Source organism: Cutaneotrichosporon oleaginosum (assembly GCF_008065305.1).
Source record: "Cutaneotrichosporon oleaginosum strain ATCC 20508 chromosome Unknown ATCC20508_contig02, whole genome shotgun sequence".
NCBI classification, from domain to species: Eukaryota; Fungi; Basidiomycota; class Tremellomycetes; order Trichosporonales; family Trichosporonaceae; genus Cutaneotrichosporon; species Cutaneotrichosporon oleaginosum.
In genome coordinates this window covers 2,053,266-2,067,023 of record NW_027072171.1, presented here as the reverse complement: position 1 = coordinate 2,067,023, position 13,758 = coordinate 2,053,266, and the positions used below count along the sequence as shown (strand labels likewise).

Below are 13,758 nucleotides of genomic sequence, written 5' to 3'. Positions count from 1 at the left end.
TCGTCTTGAGGATGATGGTGAGCTTGTGGAGGACAGTGGAGGCCGTGGTGGACGCGCGGAAGTCAACTTTGTGGATGGAATGGAGGTCAGGCACCGCCAAGTGATGTGGCATTATGATTTTTGAGTGATTAACCCCGTGAGGACGCGACGGTGGCGCAAGGAAGGCCATGTGAGACGAGATGCGGCAAGAGGGGGCCCATGCTAAAGCTCACGTTCATCTCGCATCCTCCCATCTTCCCATCATGACCATGGCCGCCCAGCACCCAGAGCTGCGCGCGCTTGTCCACTCGCTCGTCAACCCGGGCAGCAACGCGGAATATGTCCGCAATCAGCAGCAGCTGACTGACCTCTTCAAGCAGCCGGAATTCTTCATCGTCCTCCAGGGCTTCGCGGCGGACCACTCGCTCTCGCAGCAGGAGCGCCAGCTGGCGAGCGTTATAACAGGCCGCGAGCTCAAGACAAAGTGGCGCTCCAAGCTTGTTCCCGACGCTCGCAAGGGCGAAGTGCGCGCACGCCTCCTGTCCTTCTTGGAGGAGCCCGATTTCGCTGTATGTCGCACGACCGAATTTAGCCGGACGAGACTGACAGCAGATCGCACGCCCCCAGTTGGGGTTGCTGGTCAGCATCGCTCGCATAGAGCTTCCGCGCACTTTCACCGAACTTCCCGACCGTCTCCTTCAGCCTCTCTCTCAATGCGTTGCCGCCCTCGAGGCCGCCGGCGAGAGCTCGCTGGACGCGGCGACAGCCACCGTACTCCTTAACACGATGTGGACGATCAATGCGCTTGTCAAGGAGTGGCGTAGCGTCAAGATTCAGACGGGGGCGCTTGTCGTCCAGTCGCTTGAGCAGGTGTTCGTCGGTCCCCTGGGCAAGGTGCTGGAGATTTGGAGCGCCCGCGAGCGCGCTGGATCCTCCGACTGGGTTGTCCACGAGGCTGGTCGGTATGCGTTCAAGTGAGTCATGACTGTTACACTGAGCTGACACCAGAACGCTCGCACGTTTTTGTCAGTGGCACTGGGGCAAGGCCAAGAATTTGCAGTCCGCGACTGGCCTCGAGCATGTGGGCTCCCAACCGCTGTGAGCTAGACTTACACCAGATCCGTCTGCTCCTCAGACACTCGGTCGAGTTTGCGCCCATGATCCAGGAACACCGCTTGCGTCTCTGCGCTCAAGTTCCCTCGCCTGCCCCCCCTGAGTTCAACAAGCTCATGAAGTCGCTAGCGAAGCACCTTCGTGCGATCGGAAAGTGGTGGCGCTGGATGATCGGCACCGATGCGAAGAGTTGGTGTCAGCTCGAGGGCGCAACCGCCGGAGTCGGGTGGTGGTGGAGCGCCGTTGGTGGTGTGATGGCCGGGAGTGATGGCGCCGTCTCCAATGATGGTGAGTTGGGGTCTCCTAGGGCGTCGCTGACCCTAGACTCTGATACCAACCCGTACCCCAAACGCTTCCTTCTTCTTGGCATGCTCCTGTTCAAGGACATCCTCCCCATTCTCGCACACGACCACCAGGACAGTGAGTGCATCGTGACCGCGCCAGCTCACACAGTCTTCACCCCCGACTTCATTCTCACCGCGCTCCACTTGTTGGTGGACAAGCTCCTGCCACTCACTTCTACGGACCTCGAGGCTCTCGAAGACGAGCCCGAAGAGTGGCTTGTGGCGGAGAACAATGACGAGGAAGCGTGGGCTTTCGAGTTCAGGCCATGTGCTGAGCGCGTGCTCATCGCCCTCAACAATGCGTGCCGTCACTTCCCCCCAGAGCGCAAGGTCATCGACGCCGAGATGATCAAGATTCTGGGCGAAACTGAGGGTGAGTGGCTTAACACTATGGACTCTAACTCGTCAGCCCTCCCTCCCTCGGACCTGCCCAACATTCTGCGCAAGGAGGCCGTTTACTGCGCCATGGGCCGCCTGAGTCGATCTCTTGCGACGTACAGTCAGGGCCATGCCGGCCGGGGAATCGACTTCAACGCTTTCCTTCACGGCATCGGCTCGTGGCTCGGGCAAGGACAGCCTCTGTGAGTCTTGCTTGCCTGTTTATGTGACGCTCTGCTAACGACAGTCACCGCATTCTCAAGCGTCGTGTGGCCTGGCTCATTGGCCAGTGGGTCGGCTCGGACGAGGAGTGCGCCAAACTACCTCTCGTTTGGGAGATCCTTCTCCACCTCCTCTCGGAGCGGGGTGAGGCATCCGACATGGCCGTCAACCTCACCGCCGCAATCTCCGTCAAGGAGTGTGTTGACGTATGATTGGGGCCTATGCTGTGGCTAACGGCAGTTGTGGGAGCTCGAAGTGGCGTACTTTATCCCCTACATCGAGAAGTCGGTGCAGGAGCTCATCAAGCTTTTGGGCGAGGCCGCAACGCTGGAGGGAAAACGCTACGTCAACGACTCGCTGGGTGTCATCATCGAGCGCGTGGAGGACAAGATTCTTCCCTACCTTCCTACCATCGCCCAGTCCATTCCTACGCTCTGGCAGGGCGCAAGCGGTCTCGAGGGCGAGTGGCTGTTCAAGGCTTCGCTCGTCGTCCTCACGACGAAGATTGTCGCGGCTGCCAAGGAGTCGTCTGGCAATCTGATGGAGCTTGTCATTCCACTCATTCAGGAGAGCTTGCAGCCGCCGGCCAAAGACTTCTTCGAGGAGGATGGCATTATACTGTGGCAGACGGCTTTGTGGAACGCGGCATCGCCGTATCAGCCGACCCCGCAGACAGGTTTGATTTCTTTGGTGCCCGGCCTCGTCGCGGTCCTGGGTGAGAACATGGACCTGCTGCTCAAGCTTCTCCCGCTTCTCGACTCGTACATTCTGCTCGACGCATCAGGGGTGGTGGAGCAGTTTGGGCTGGGCATCTGCCAGTCGCTGCTCAAGGCGATCGACACGTCGGGCCGCACGCAGGCTAATGTTCTCGGCTGCCTCGCAACGCTGCAGACGCTAGTGCACGCCGCCCCGCTCCAGACCCTCGCACCTGCCCTTCTTGACTCTGGGTTGTACAACCGCATCCTGACGGCACTGGAGGACGACAAGGCTGCTGGCATCATCCTCGCGGCGTACTTGGGTATCCTCGCGCGCATCGCGATCCGTGACCAAGCGCTGTTTTTCCAGCTCGCGCAGGAGCAGGCGCGGCGCAATGGCCGTGATGCGCACAAGCAACTTGAGGAGATCTTCGACGCCATGTGGCGCAACTTTGACTACGTCGGCGAGAGCCGCGCACGCAAGGCTGTGGCGATGGGCTGCGGAGCGCTGCTGACCACGGGACACACAGAGGCGCTTGAGCGTCTCGACGGCGAATTCAGTGAGTCGTGTGGCTGTCGTGTGGCAGGCAGATATCATCAGACAGAGCTGACATCAGTGAACATGTTCCTCGACGTGCTCGGCGAGTTGCAGCCGGCCGAGGGCAACGGGCCAGAGTGCGTAGCGTACATGCATCCACGCTCAGCTGACAGCAGAACTACCGTCAACCACTGGAGCGCGGACAACTCGATGGCGTGGGGCGACATCCAGCACACGCCGGAAGGAGCGCGCCGCAAGGCGCTGGAGGACGCTGACCCAGCGTATGCCGTACCGCTGCGCGGCTTCGTGGTGGATGTTCTCACGCGGGCTCAGAACGTCGGGCTTGGCCCGTACTGGGAGAAAGCGGACGCAGGGACCAAGCACAGCCTGCAAAAGTTCCTGCAGTAGAGCCCGAGGGAACGAGGCAAAGAGCGCCGGGTGCACACTATATCCTGTAGATTATTATTTAGCATTGAGCATACCCATGCATGGCACATGTACGGGCGAGACGTCGGCGTCATTCTGCGTGCTGCTCACTGCGCCCCGCTCGCACCGCACACCCTCGAGTCACATGAAGTCCCACGCCTATCATCATCACTCTCTAATTGCTCTCATCACCTCTGGTTCTCCAGCATGAGCGACGACGACACCGCCGACCCGCCCTCGCCGGTGCTGCACAGCGACACCGACCCGCCCTCGCCCGTACTCCACAGCGACGCGGACCCGCCCTCGCCCCTCCTCCACAGCACAATCCCGAGCCTGTTCGCGGGCCCCGTGTCCTTCATCTGCGCCGACTGCCGGCGCCGCTTCGATGCGCACGCGGCCTGGGACGCGCACCGCAAGAAGTATGCTGGTGCGTGCGGCGACGGCTCTGAGCTCCTGCGTGCGGCGACGGCTCTGGAGTTTCAGGAGGCGGCAGCTGACAGCAGGCAAATGCTGGCGCAAGCGCCGTGCGCACCCGCACCCGCACACAGCCACGCGCGCAACCGTCCCCGCACCCCCGCCGGACGCTCACGCGCACGCGCACACGCGCGCACCCGTCGCGTACGATGACGACATCGTCTGGGTCGACAAGCACGGCGACCCCGTGCCCGTCCGCCCCGGGCCCGCGCGCCCCGCGCGCCCCGTGAAGCGCGTGAAGCGCGAGCGGTCTGAGCGGTCGGCGTCCGAGCTGCGCGACATCGCCGACGTCGGTGTGCCGCGTGGCGAGAGCGGCGGCGGCGGCGGCGAGAGTGGGGGCGAGGTCGGGGGCGAAGGCGGGGGAGCGGCGTGTGCGTGCGAGGGTTGTGCGGACGCGCGAAGACAGCGCGCGCATCGGTGGCGCGGGTACCGCGCAGAGCGGGGCCGCGAATATCGGGGCCGCGAAGAGGAAGAGGAGGACGAGGAGGACGAGGAGGAGAGCGATGAGGACGACGACGACGCCATGCGCGAGTGCGCGCGCGTCGGGACCGGCTCAAAGGTCCTCAGCGCCGAGGTGCGCGGGAACATCCTCGGTGTGTTGTGCGCGGACGCGCTGATGCCAGCGCTCATGTTGGGGCATTGGAATGGGCGGGTGCCCGGACCGGAGGCACACATTCGTGCCGTCACGAATAATCGGTTGGCGGGATGGGAGGCGATTACCGCCGCGGTGGGCGCGCGGCCGCAGGATGCTGAGCGCGTGCGGCATTGCGCGAAGGGGTATATCACCGACCTGCCTGAGATCATTAGGCGGCGTCGGTGAGTGGCCCCGATCATCAGCGGGTGGGTGTTGTAAGTAGAGAGATCAGTAGCGCCATCGACCCGAACCCACAATCTAGCGTGAATATCTCATCAGTCTTATGAAACTACGGGGCAGTCAACAGCCGGCGCCGAAATGTCCGTGAGGGAGAGGGGCTGAGCCCGAGTCCGTGAGTGTCGTTGGGAGGTCGTTCTAGAACCGGGCTGGCGCCTGGTGGTCAGTGATTACTCCAAGACACAACTCACAGCTCCGGGGGGTAGGCTAGATTGGTGGGATGACGATGACACGGGGCTGGTGACGCCACCACGGCCCGAGGACTGGCGCTTGTGCTGCCGTGCGACACGGCGCACGGGGTCCGCAGCGCCAACCGGTGCAACGCCAGGGTCCACGAGCGAGACGCCGCGCTGCGGCGCAGGCTGCCCGCGCGGAGACCGGTACGTGTCCCGCTCTTCGTATGCCGAGGGCCCGCCACGGTACTGCTCGGGCGACATGCCGCCCGCGAGCATCGGCTGCTCCTCCTCCGAGTAGCCGACACCGTAGGACGCGCTGCGGTTGTCCACTGGGCTGCGGCTGGGCCGGCCAGCCGAGTAACCCGACTCGGAGGAGACGATAGATGGCTCGCCATGCCTTGGCAGGCCAAGAGCAGCCATGTCGCGGTCTTCTCCCGCGATCGGGCTGGCCACGTACTGCCCTCCGTGCAGGTAGCCCTGCGGGTCGGGGCGCAGCATGCCCTGCGACTCGGCCGTGTTCAGGCCCGACTGGTACGTCTCAGATGTCGACACCATCGAGTGGCGGTGGTTCATCCGGCTGTTCCCTGGCGAGTTGGAACGCATCCCAGCGCCGTACTCCGAGTCACGCGAGACAGTGCCCTCGCGCCAGCGGCGCTCACGCTCGAACTCGGCCCAGCGCTTCATGACAATGTCCTTGGAGTCGAACTCGCCCTCCTTGTCGCCGTGTCCCGTTTCCGCCTTGCTCTCGCCCTGGACCTTACGAGTCTCGCCCCAGGAGAAGTCGTCCATGTGCCAGAACGAATAGGCGGGGAGGACAAAGTTCCAAATCGGGAGCGAGATCAGGTACATGCACATCCAGCCGACGTAGACCATCTTGCGGGATGTGATGACGATGAGGAGACCGGGGAGACCAAGGATGAAGGCGAGAAGAATGAGCGACACAGTGGGAGTGTCCTGCTTGTCCGGCTGGATTGCCGAGCGAATGGCAAGTGCAGCGACATAGAGCGTGAACGTGATGGCGGCGGGAAGAACAAGGGTACCGACGAGGTCCATGAAGACGACGAACTGCATCGAGAAGCAGAACGTGCCACACAGGTCGCGGACCAGCATGAGCTCGAACAAGTTGTGGATGGTCGAGTTGATCCAGCGACGGCGCTGCGAGAGCAGAACCTTGAACGTGTCGGGCACGATCGTCTTGCACACAGCCTGCGGGCACCAGACCATCTTGCGCTTGGGGAACGTCTTGAGCATGAGCGTCGAGAGGTAACGGTCCTCGCCGAGAAGAAGCAGGTTCTTCTTGTGGAGCGTGTCAACAATGTTCTCCGAGTAGTGCTCGACAATGTCCGGGTTGTTGAGGATCGGCACCCAGTAGCCGGTCGCACCCTTGGGCGCCTTGATGCGGTACATGGAGAAACAACCGGGGAGACAGGTGACACCACCGAACACGGACTCGAAGGCCTTGGTGAGGTGGTGCGAGATGTAGTACTCGAAGACCTGGATCATGGTCACCCAAGTCTCGCGCTTGTTGGCAATCTTGGTCTCGCCGCAAAGGCCCATGATCTCAGTGTCGTTGACCATGCACGCGTTCATACGCGAAACCGAGTCCGGGTACACCTTGGTGTCTGCGTCGACGCACAGCACCGTCTCGTACTTGTCGGGCGAGACACCGGTGCAGCGCCAGATGGCGTTGAAGAACTCGTACTGGAAGGTCGTCATGCGCTCATCGAACATGACCTTCTGGAGGAAGTCCATGAGCACAATTTGCGAGTCACGCTTGCCACGGTTACCGGGCTTGGCGTCGTTGCGCTCGAGAGGATTACCCGTCTTAGCGACAAGAACAACGGGAACGCGCTGCTGCTTGGATGGCTCGACCGTGTCGTTGTCGTAGGCGTAGAAGCCGGCGAAGACCTTGGCCATGTTGTGACGCTTGTGGCCGTCGGCGATGGCGACGTACGAGTGAGCCTCGACCTCGTGCTCGGGAACAACGAGGTCCTTCATCATGCTGAGCACAATGTCGGGAGTGTACTGTTTGGAACCAGAACCACGGACCATGCCGTCACAGACCACAAGAATGAACTTGTGGCTGTTGGGGTAGTCGGTTGTGGCAAGAGAATCCATGGTCGTGCGCAGACCCTCGATCGACTCCGAGTAGGCCGTGACGAGGCAGATGGTGTGGACGAGCGGGTAGCCGAAAGGCTCAAAGTCGGGAGCGGGCTGCGGGATGACGTTCTCGAGAGGGAAGGGGCAGTCGTGGAGCGAGGCGCGCGAAGCATCAGCGCGGAACGGCAACGAGGTCGAAGAACGCGAGCCGTGCAGCATGGGCGAGCCCGGGGGTGTGAGCCTGTTGCCGTAGAAGCTGGAAGGCTGACGGCGGGGCGTGTCAAAGGGGCTCCCGTAGCCCGTGTTCGGGCGCGAGTTGCTGACCATCATCGTGTCGGCCTTGCTGAAACGCGACTGCTTCGGCAGGAAATGGCCGCCCTTCTTTGCAGCACGGGCTTCGCGAGCATTGGGACGCATGTACCCAGGCGCGGCACGGTAAATGTCGTCGGTCCAGTTCTCGATTTCCTCGGCGCGCTTCATGCGGTCCTTGTAGCTCTCGCCCTCAAAGTTGCCGATGCGCCAGCTCATGAACCATCCAAAGTAGAGCGCCATGAAGAACTTGATCAACACGGCGCCGAGGATGAACACGAGCGACACGTAGAGGACGATCTGAGACGCCACACAGCCAATGGTCATGCTGTCGACGAAACCGACGCGGATAATGTCGGTAAGGCAATCTCCGTAGTTCTCCCAGCTCGCACGGACAAACACGGACGTCACGTCGCGGCCCTTGAACGTCTCATTGCCAGTCTTGAGCGTGTTGAAGAGGGAGGGGTACTGGACCAGGTTAGAGTCGAGCCAGTTGAGCAGAGAGAGGTCGAGAACGGAGCTACATGGTTAGTAAATGCCACTAAGAATAAACACGGGAAGAAACGCTCACCCCTTGTACACTGCGAGGTTGCGGTCCGGGTTGGCAACCTGGTCCCAGGTGTAGTACACAATGCCATCGGGCGGCATGTTGGCGAGGTCGCTACGGGCAGTCGCATCCAAGTGGCAGTTAGTGCCCTCCAGATAGCCATCCTTGACCACGGTCTGAGTCGAGTTCTGGCTGAAGAGGTTGCAGGGGAAGTACCACGACATGGTGTTGCCAGGGCCGCGCATAGCGCTGGGCGCCTGGCTACCGGGAGTAAGAAGCCCGCGGCACTTCTTGTTCACGTTCTGGAACAGGAAGCTCATGTCCTTACCGCCAGCTTGCCACTCGTCCAACCAGATTGGGTTGGTGGAACCGTTGAAAACGCCATCGGCAGTGGCAGGGTGCTTCCAGTCGGCAAGATCGTAGACGTAACCATTGAGCACGACGGAGCCGTTGTTGACCTGTCCACCTTTGACGCGCATGCCGTGGTTTCCACACACAACCTGGGTGAAACCGAAGGTAATGAAACCGACTATGGCCATAAGACCAGCACAGATCGCAACAATGCCCATCTTCTCGCGGAAAGCGCGCTGCGCCTCTGGCGTCTTCTTACCGAAGACACCGGAGAGGATGAAGGGCGGGATCCAGCACGTAATGACGAAGCAGTAGATCATCCAGCAGTCGACGGGACCGGGGGCAATGTTTGCACAGCACCCACGCGGCTTCTCCGGCGGAGGGGGTGGTGCCGAAGTGCCTCCGTGCTTGGGCCGTGGAGCGGCGCGCGATGCCTTGCGGCGGATGGTCGCACCGCGCTTGAAAAGGTTGAGGCCGGACTCGTTCGCTTCCTGGTCACCTTCGCGTCCCAGCACCGACTTGCCGCGACGGAGGCCGGAGGCGCCTCCTCTGTGCGGAGCATAGGGCTGGTTGCCGGTAGCTGGAAAAGAGTCAGTAGGAGGAAGGAGGGAGAGGAGGGAGGAAGGAAGAGGGGGGTTAAACGACGAAAAGAATGCTCACCACTGGGGTGCACGCGGACGCTCTGGTCTGCGGCGTGCTGCTGGTAGTGATACAAGCGGTGGCCGGGCTCGATGCGCTCGCGCTCGGGGCGAACCATGGATTTCTTTCTCCGGACGTCGGCGCCGCCCTGGGTGTAGGATCCAGAGCCGTAGCCAGCTTCCTCGTAACCGAGGGTGGGGACTGGATTCTCATAGTGCTTTGACGAGCTGCCACCCTTGGGAGGCGGGGGTGGTGCGCTTCCCTTGTCAAACGAAACGTTTGTGTTCATTGGTGGGCGCGACATGTCGAGTGGATGTGTAACGCTGCGGTAATCGTCGTCGTCGTGTTATTCTGCTTGTGCGGGATGTGATTGAGTGAGGATGTGCTAAAGAAGTCTTCTAAAGTTGCATGGTCCGTGTCGGAGTGAGGAGAGGGGTGGTCGTAAAGAGCGTAGGTCGAGTTCTCTGAAGGAGAACGTAGGGGGTGCGTTCGAGCTAGAGCCGTTGAGCTGGAGAGGGAGTTAGCGAGTGGTTTGCAATGGAAGGGAGGTGAGAGGTAGGAGAGAAGCGTAGGAAAAGAGGGGCACAAGAGATCGCGATGAGCAACGACGACGGAGCGGGAGGAGGGCAGGCGCCTGCGAAGATCGCAGCGATGTGGATTGTAGGATTGAGACGACGTTGGTCTCGCGATCTCTAGTGAATAGGCCGTATGCCAAGTGAGACGGCTGAGACGGCTAATGGCTGCGTTGCCTATCTTTAGGTCAAGCGATGCGCTGCAGAATACCGCTCGAGGAATTGGTTGCACTGCTCACACCGCTGCAGGTTGTGGACGACGAGGACGACGAGGACGACGAATGAATCTCATAGCTCACAGCATGAGATCGCAGCGTGCCCCCCGCGTCTCGGGCCCACGTCAAAGCCATCCGCCCCTCGCCATTTGCACACACACTGATGCGTTGCTGCCTGCCTGCGTCGCAACCGCCCGATCCCCACCAACGTAGAAAGGAGAATGACGCACCTATCGTCGATGAAGAGCTGTGGGGGACGAATGCACGCTGTTCGACCTGTGAAGAATGACGAGTGGGGTGGAAGAAGACAAGGAGGGCGAAAGTGGATGGGAGCCCACGGCGAGTGTTTTGCCTGGCGGTGCAGGGGCCGAGGGCGGGTCAAGTGAAGGGGCCAGGAGGCACGTCACAAACGTCGGGAGCCGCCGGGCGGAGGGAGAGAAGAGAGCAGGTAGCGAGCCTGTTGTGGAGGCTGGCGTGGAGGGGGGGAGGGGGTGTGGGAGGAGGAGGTGGAGATGGGGAGTGTGAGTGAGGAGATGTCGAGGACGAGTGGATGGATGGCGATGGAGATGCTCCATTCGAGAGAGAGAGCGACCAGCGGCGACGGCCAGAGGGCAGGTGGCTTGCAGGACGCTGGCACCAGGCGGGAGCGCAGAGGGGCGCAAAATACACCACAGGGTGGCAGATGCCTCAGGGGAGATCCAGGGAACAGCAAAGCGGTGATGCTTGCATGACACGCAGTCCACGATGGAGGGGAAGAGAGAGAATCAGGGACAATCAGGCACACACCTTGCCACCCCAGAGCCTGCCGCAGCCACTGCACCCACAGAGGCCCGATGAGCCCAGGCACCACCCGCCCTCAGGGAAAGTCGTTCTGGGGGACTGGAGCGCTCGGGCAGTGCCCCTGCCCATCACTCCCCAGGGGGGGCCATCTCAGGGATTGGTGTCATATCAGGCGGTGTGCCAAGGTCCTCGGCCCTCCTCCGTTGCGTCTCGTCTCCTTCTCGTTGGCTCGTTGCCCGAGCGCGTGAGTGCGTATGTGTAGGACTCGGGCGTGGCTTCACCGCGCCGCGCCACGCCGCGCTACGCCGACGCGCGAGACGAGCCGCGACATTCATCTCGTTTCCTTTCCTGGCACGCTGGCACATTGGGGAAACGAGCGGCTGGATCCTCTCGACTGAGACACGCCGATCCCTGCGACAAACTTTCCTGCCGATCACAGAGAGTCAAAGTTTGCGAATCTGTCGGTTGTATATTATACAATTATGCAATTACACAATTACACAATTCGATTAGGATTTGGGTTGGGGAGGTGGGGAGGTGGGGAGGGGGGGAGCTCAAGGTGCGTCATTCACTCGATCAAGATGGGTGTTTGGTTTCGCGTCGCAAACTGGGGCTGTTGTGAGCCGAAGATGAGGGATGAGGTGGGTCGAGGCCAAGACTGGGCGGAGAAACGAGGCTCCGACTGCATCGCCCCTTTAGACATGCAGCCAAGTTAGACACCCCGGCGCTGGATGATCTGCTCAAGTGCGTGGCTGAGATATGTGGCGCTGCAGGAGACGCGCTGAAGGCTGGCAGCTGGAGGATGGCGGTGTGCAGGTGAGAAGACTTGGCGGCGGACACTGCCGCAGGTGTAAGCTTTGTAGGATGTACTGTAGGATCCAGTGAATGCATGTCGCGCCGCTCAGATCAGACAACGTTGCAGTACCTTTACACCACAAGGTTGTTCGTTGTCTGGAGGCGCCAGAACAGACCAGCCTTCGCTTGAGCTTCGAGACGTCTTTCACGTAACCCCGTCATGTTGAGGCACCGCTGTTTCTTAGGACTTCAGTATGCAGGCGCGAAGCTCACCCTTGGATAAGTAATATACAGTACGACATGGTCTGCAGAGTAGCTAAACACCTGGGGCAGAACTCGACATGGCTCACTTGGTATCAATATGCCTCTCTCTTTCGACATGGCGCAAACTAAGCTCACTCGTCGGGGCATGCCATTACTCACACCGCTTACCATCACAACCCATGACTACTGTACACACTCAGCTCTCCACAGACACAATATACCTTGATGCGAAAACCACCCTCACGTCCCCCTCCCCCTCCGGATCGGGCATCACGCTCTCGCTCCATGGGGCGAGGACGCCGACCTCGTGCCCCTCGCTCAATGCCCGCGCATCTAGCCCGATGCGGGGACAATCTGGCGGCAATGCCCGGAGGACGAGGAGCATGCTCTCGCCTGCGCCGCCCCCGCCTCCGGCGGTGCACAGCGCCATACCCCCCGGCCCATGGAGCACACGCACCACACGCACCCGCAGCCCCGGCACACATTGCTGCTGCTGCAACGACGTGTAGAAGAGGACGAGGGAGGTGTGTGTCCCCGCCACGAGGTGCGCGAGGCGCGTGGACGCGCTGGTGTTAGCGCGGCATGAAGGCGGCGTACGCTTGGCCTTTCAACGGCTTGTGTTTGCGCGGCGAGACGCCGACGTCGCTCTCCCGCCGCGGCAGAGCTTCGGGACGGTACGGCGACGCGTCAAGTGCCGAGAGGGGGATCTGGCGGCGCGATGGCTTCGGCGAGAGGGCGGGCGGCGAGGGGAGGCCGAGCGCCGCGGCTTTCGGGCGCGTCGGGGTTACGAGGTGCGACGAGATGGGGCGGGCGGTCGGTACTGGGCTGCGGGCTGTGGTTCCGGAAGGTGGTGGGGGTGGAGGTTCCGGCTTGACTTTCGGCTTGGGTGGCGGCGGAGGTGCAGGCGCTAGTGCGGGCGCAGGCTCAGGTGCAGCGGGCGCAGCGGCGCGCGGCTTCTTGGCAAGGGAGAAGGAGAAGGCCGACGCCGAAATCGGCGCGGCGCGCTTACCTTCTCCGCCGGGCATCGTGACAGACAATCAGAACGTAGAGAAGGTGGAGGAGATGAGGTGGACACCGCCGGTGGAGGCGCGGAACCAATTTGTTGTCGACATCATGCATCTCTCGAACTCTTCCACGGCATCCGCATAGACCACCGTACGATGGCCGACACAAAGATGGCGGCCGTGCAGGCCAAACTGCAGACGCAGTCGCGCGACTTCCAGAAGCTTGAGGCGGGTGCGTGCGGCGCGGCGCGGCGCGGCGTGGTGTGGCGCAGCGCGAAGGAAGGCTGACCCCAGAGATGGCCGGTGTGATTGAGGCGAGGCAACGGCTCGATGCGCAGCAGTCGGAGAACGAGCAGGTGTTAAAGGTGGGTCGGCTCAGCCAGCTGTTTATGCTGCTGTATGCGTGCCGCGGATCTACAGTGGTCACATACACGTCGACTGACACACAGGAGTTCGCTGCCCTCAAACCACACAACACCGTGTACAAGCTCATCGGGCCGGGCCTCGTGCAGCAGGACCACGCCGAGGCCAAGGCGAACGTCGAGAAGCGCCTCGAGTTCATCAAGAGCGAGATGTGGGTGCTGGGGAGGCGGGACTGACGGCAGCAAGCGTGTCGAGGCGCAGATCAAGGAGCAGGAAGCCGTCGCGGGGAAGAAGAAGGAGGAGGTGAGTGGCGGAGAAGGAGCCTGGGACGACGGAAGCCTTCGCTCACACCAGATCATGGCTCTGCAGCGCGAGTTCCAGGCGCTGCAGGGACCCAGCAAGGCATAATCATTACCACTGCATGCATATCGTTGCCGGACGCTCGGGCCGCGAGGAGCGTGTTCGCCGCGTGCGGCGGCCCCGCGCAGACACAAGTGACGCACCTACGTCCGCTCCATGACAGCGCCCTCGGGCTCATGTACTCAAGTGACGTGGAAAGACGGGGCGTATGGGGCGAATCGGTCATCCCTCTTCTCACACTCT

At 61.8% G+C, this 13,758-nt stretch overlaps 5 protein-coding genes across 5 annotated transcripts; 2 read left to right on the top strand and 3 right to left on the bottom strand.

The window, feature by feature from the left end:
- Window positions 1-242: 242 nt before the first annotated feature.
- COLE_02502 (uncharacterized protein) lies at window positions 243-3,677 on the top strand (the record flags this gene model as incomplete). The annotated part of the gene is made up of 11 exons (XM_018424328.2): window positions 243-548; window positions 592-953; window positions 988-1,060; window positions 1,098-1,380; window positions 1,417-1,512; window positions 1,546-1,809; window positions 1,846-2,017; window positions 2,062-2,242; window positions 2,277-3,291; window positions 3,349-3,406; window positions 3,446-3,677. The coding sequence occupies 11 exons, from the start codon at window positions 243-245 to the stop codon at window positions 3,675-3,677; spliced, it is 3,042 nt and encodes a 1,013-aa protein (XP_018275853.2).
- Window positions 3,678-3,883: 206 nt separating this feature from the next.
- On the bottom strand, window positions 3,884-4,054 carry COLE_02501 (uncharacterized protein; the record flags this gene model as incomplete). The annotated part of the gene is made up of 1 exon (XM_018424329.2): window positions 3,884-4,054. The coding sequence occupies one exon, from the start codon at window positions 4,052-4,054 to the stop codon at window positions 3,884-3,886; it is 171 nt and encodes a 56-aa protein (XP_018275854.1).
- Window positions 4,055-5,210: 1,156 nt separating this feature from the next.
- COLE_02500 (uncharacterized protein) lies at window positions 5,211-9,466 on the bottom strand (the record flags this gene model as incomplete). Its single annotated transcript, XM_018420526.1, has 3 exons — window positions 5,211-8,145; window positions 8,197-9,103; window positions 9,184-9,466. 3 exons carry the CDS (start codon window positions 9,464-9,466, stop codon window positions 5,211-5,213), a joined length of 4,125 nt encoding a protein of 1,374 aa, XP_018275855.1.
- A 2,518-nt stretch (window positions 9,467-11,984) lies between these two features.
- COLE_02499 (uncharacterized protein) lies at window positions 11,985-12,813 on the bottom strand (the record flags this gene model as incomplete). Its single annotated transcript, XM_018424330.2, has 2 exons — window positions 11,985-12,354; window positions 12,386-12,813. 2 exons carry the CDS (start codon window positions 12,811-12,813, stop codon window positions 11,985-11,987), a joined length of 798 nt encoding a protein of 265 aa, XP_018275856.1.
- Window positions 12,814-12,948: 135 nt separating this feature from the next.
- COLE_02498 (uncharacterized protein) lies at window positions 12,949-13,563 on the top strand (the record flags this gene model as incomplete). The annotated part of the gene is made up of 5 exons (XM_018426976.2): window positions 12,949-13,024; window positions 13,087-13,157; window positions 13,242-13,366; window positions 13,398-13,458; window positions 13,510-13,563. 5 exons carry the CDS (start codon window positions 12,949-12,951, stop codon window positions 13,561-13,563), a joined length of 387 nt encoding a protein of 128 aa, XP_018275857.1.
- Between the last annotated feature and the right edge of the window lie 195 nt (window positions 13,564-13,758).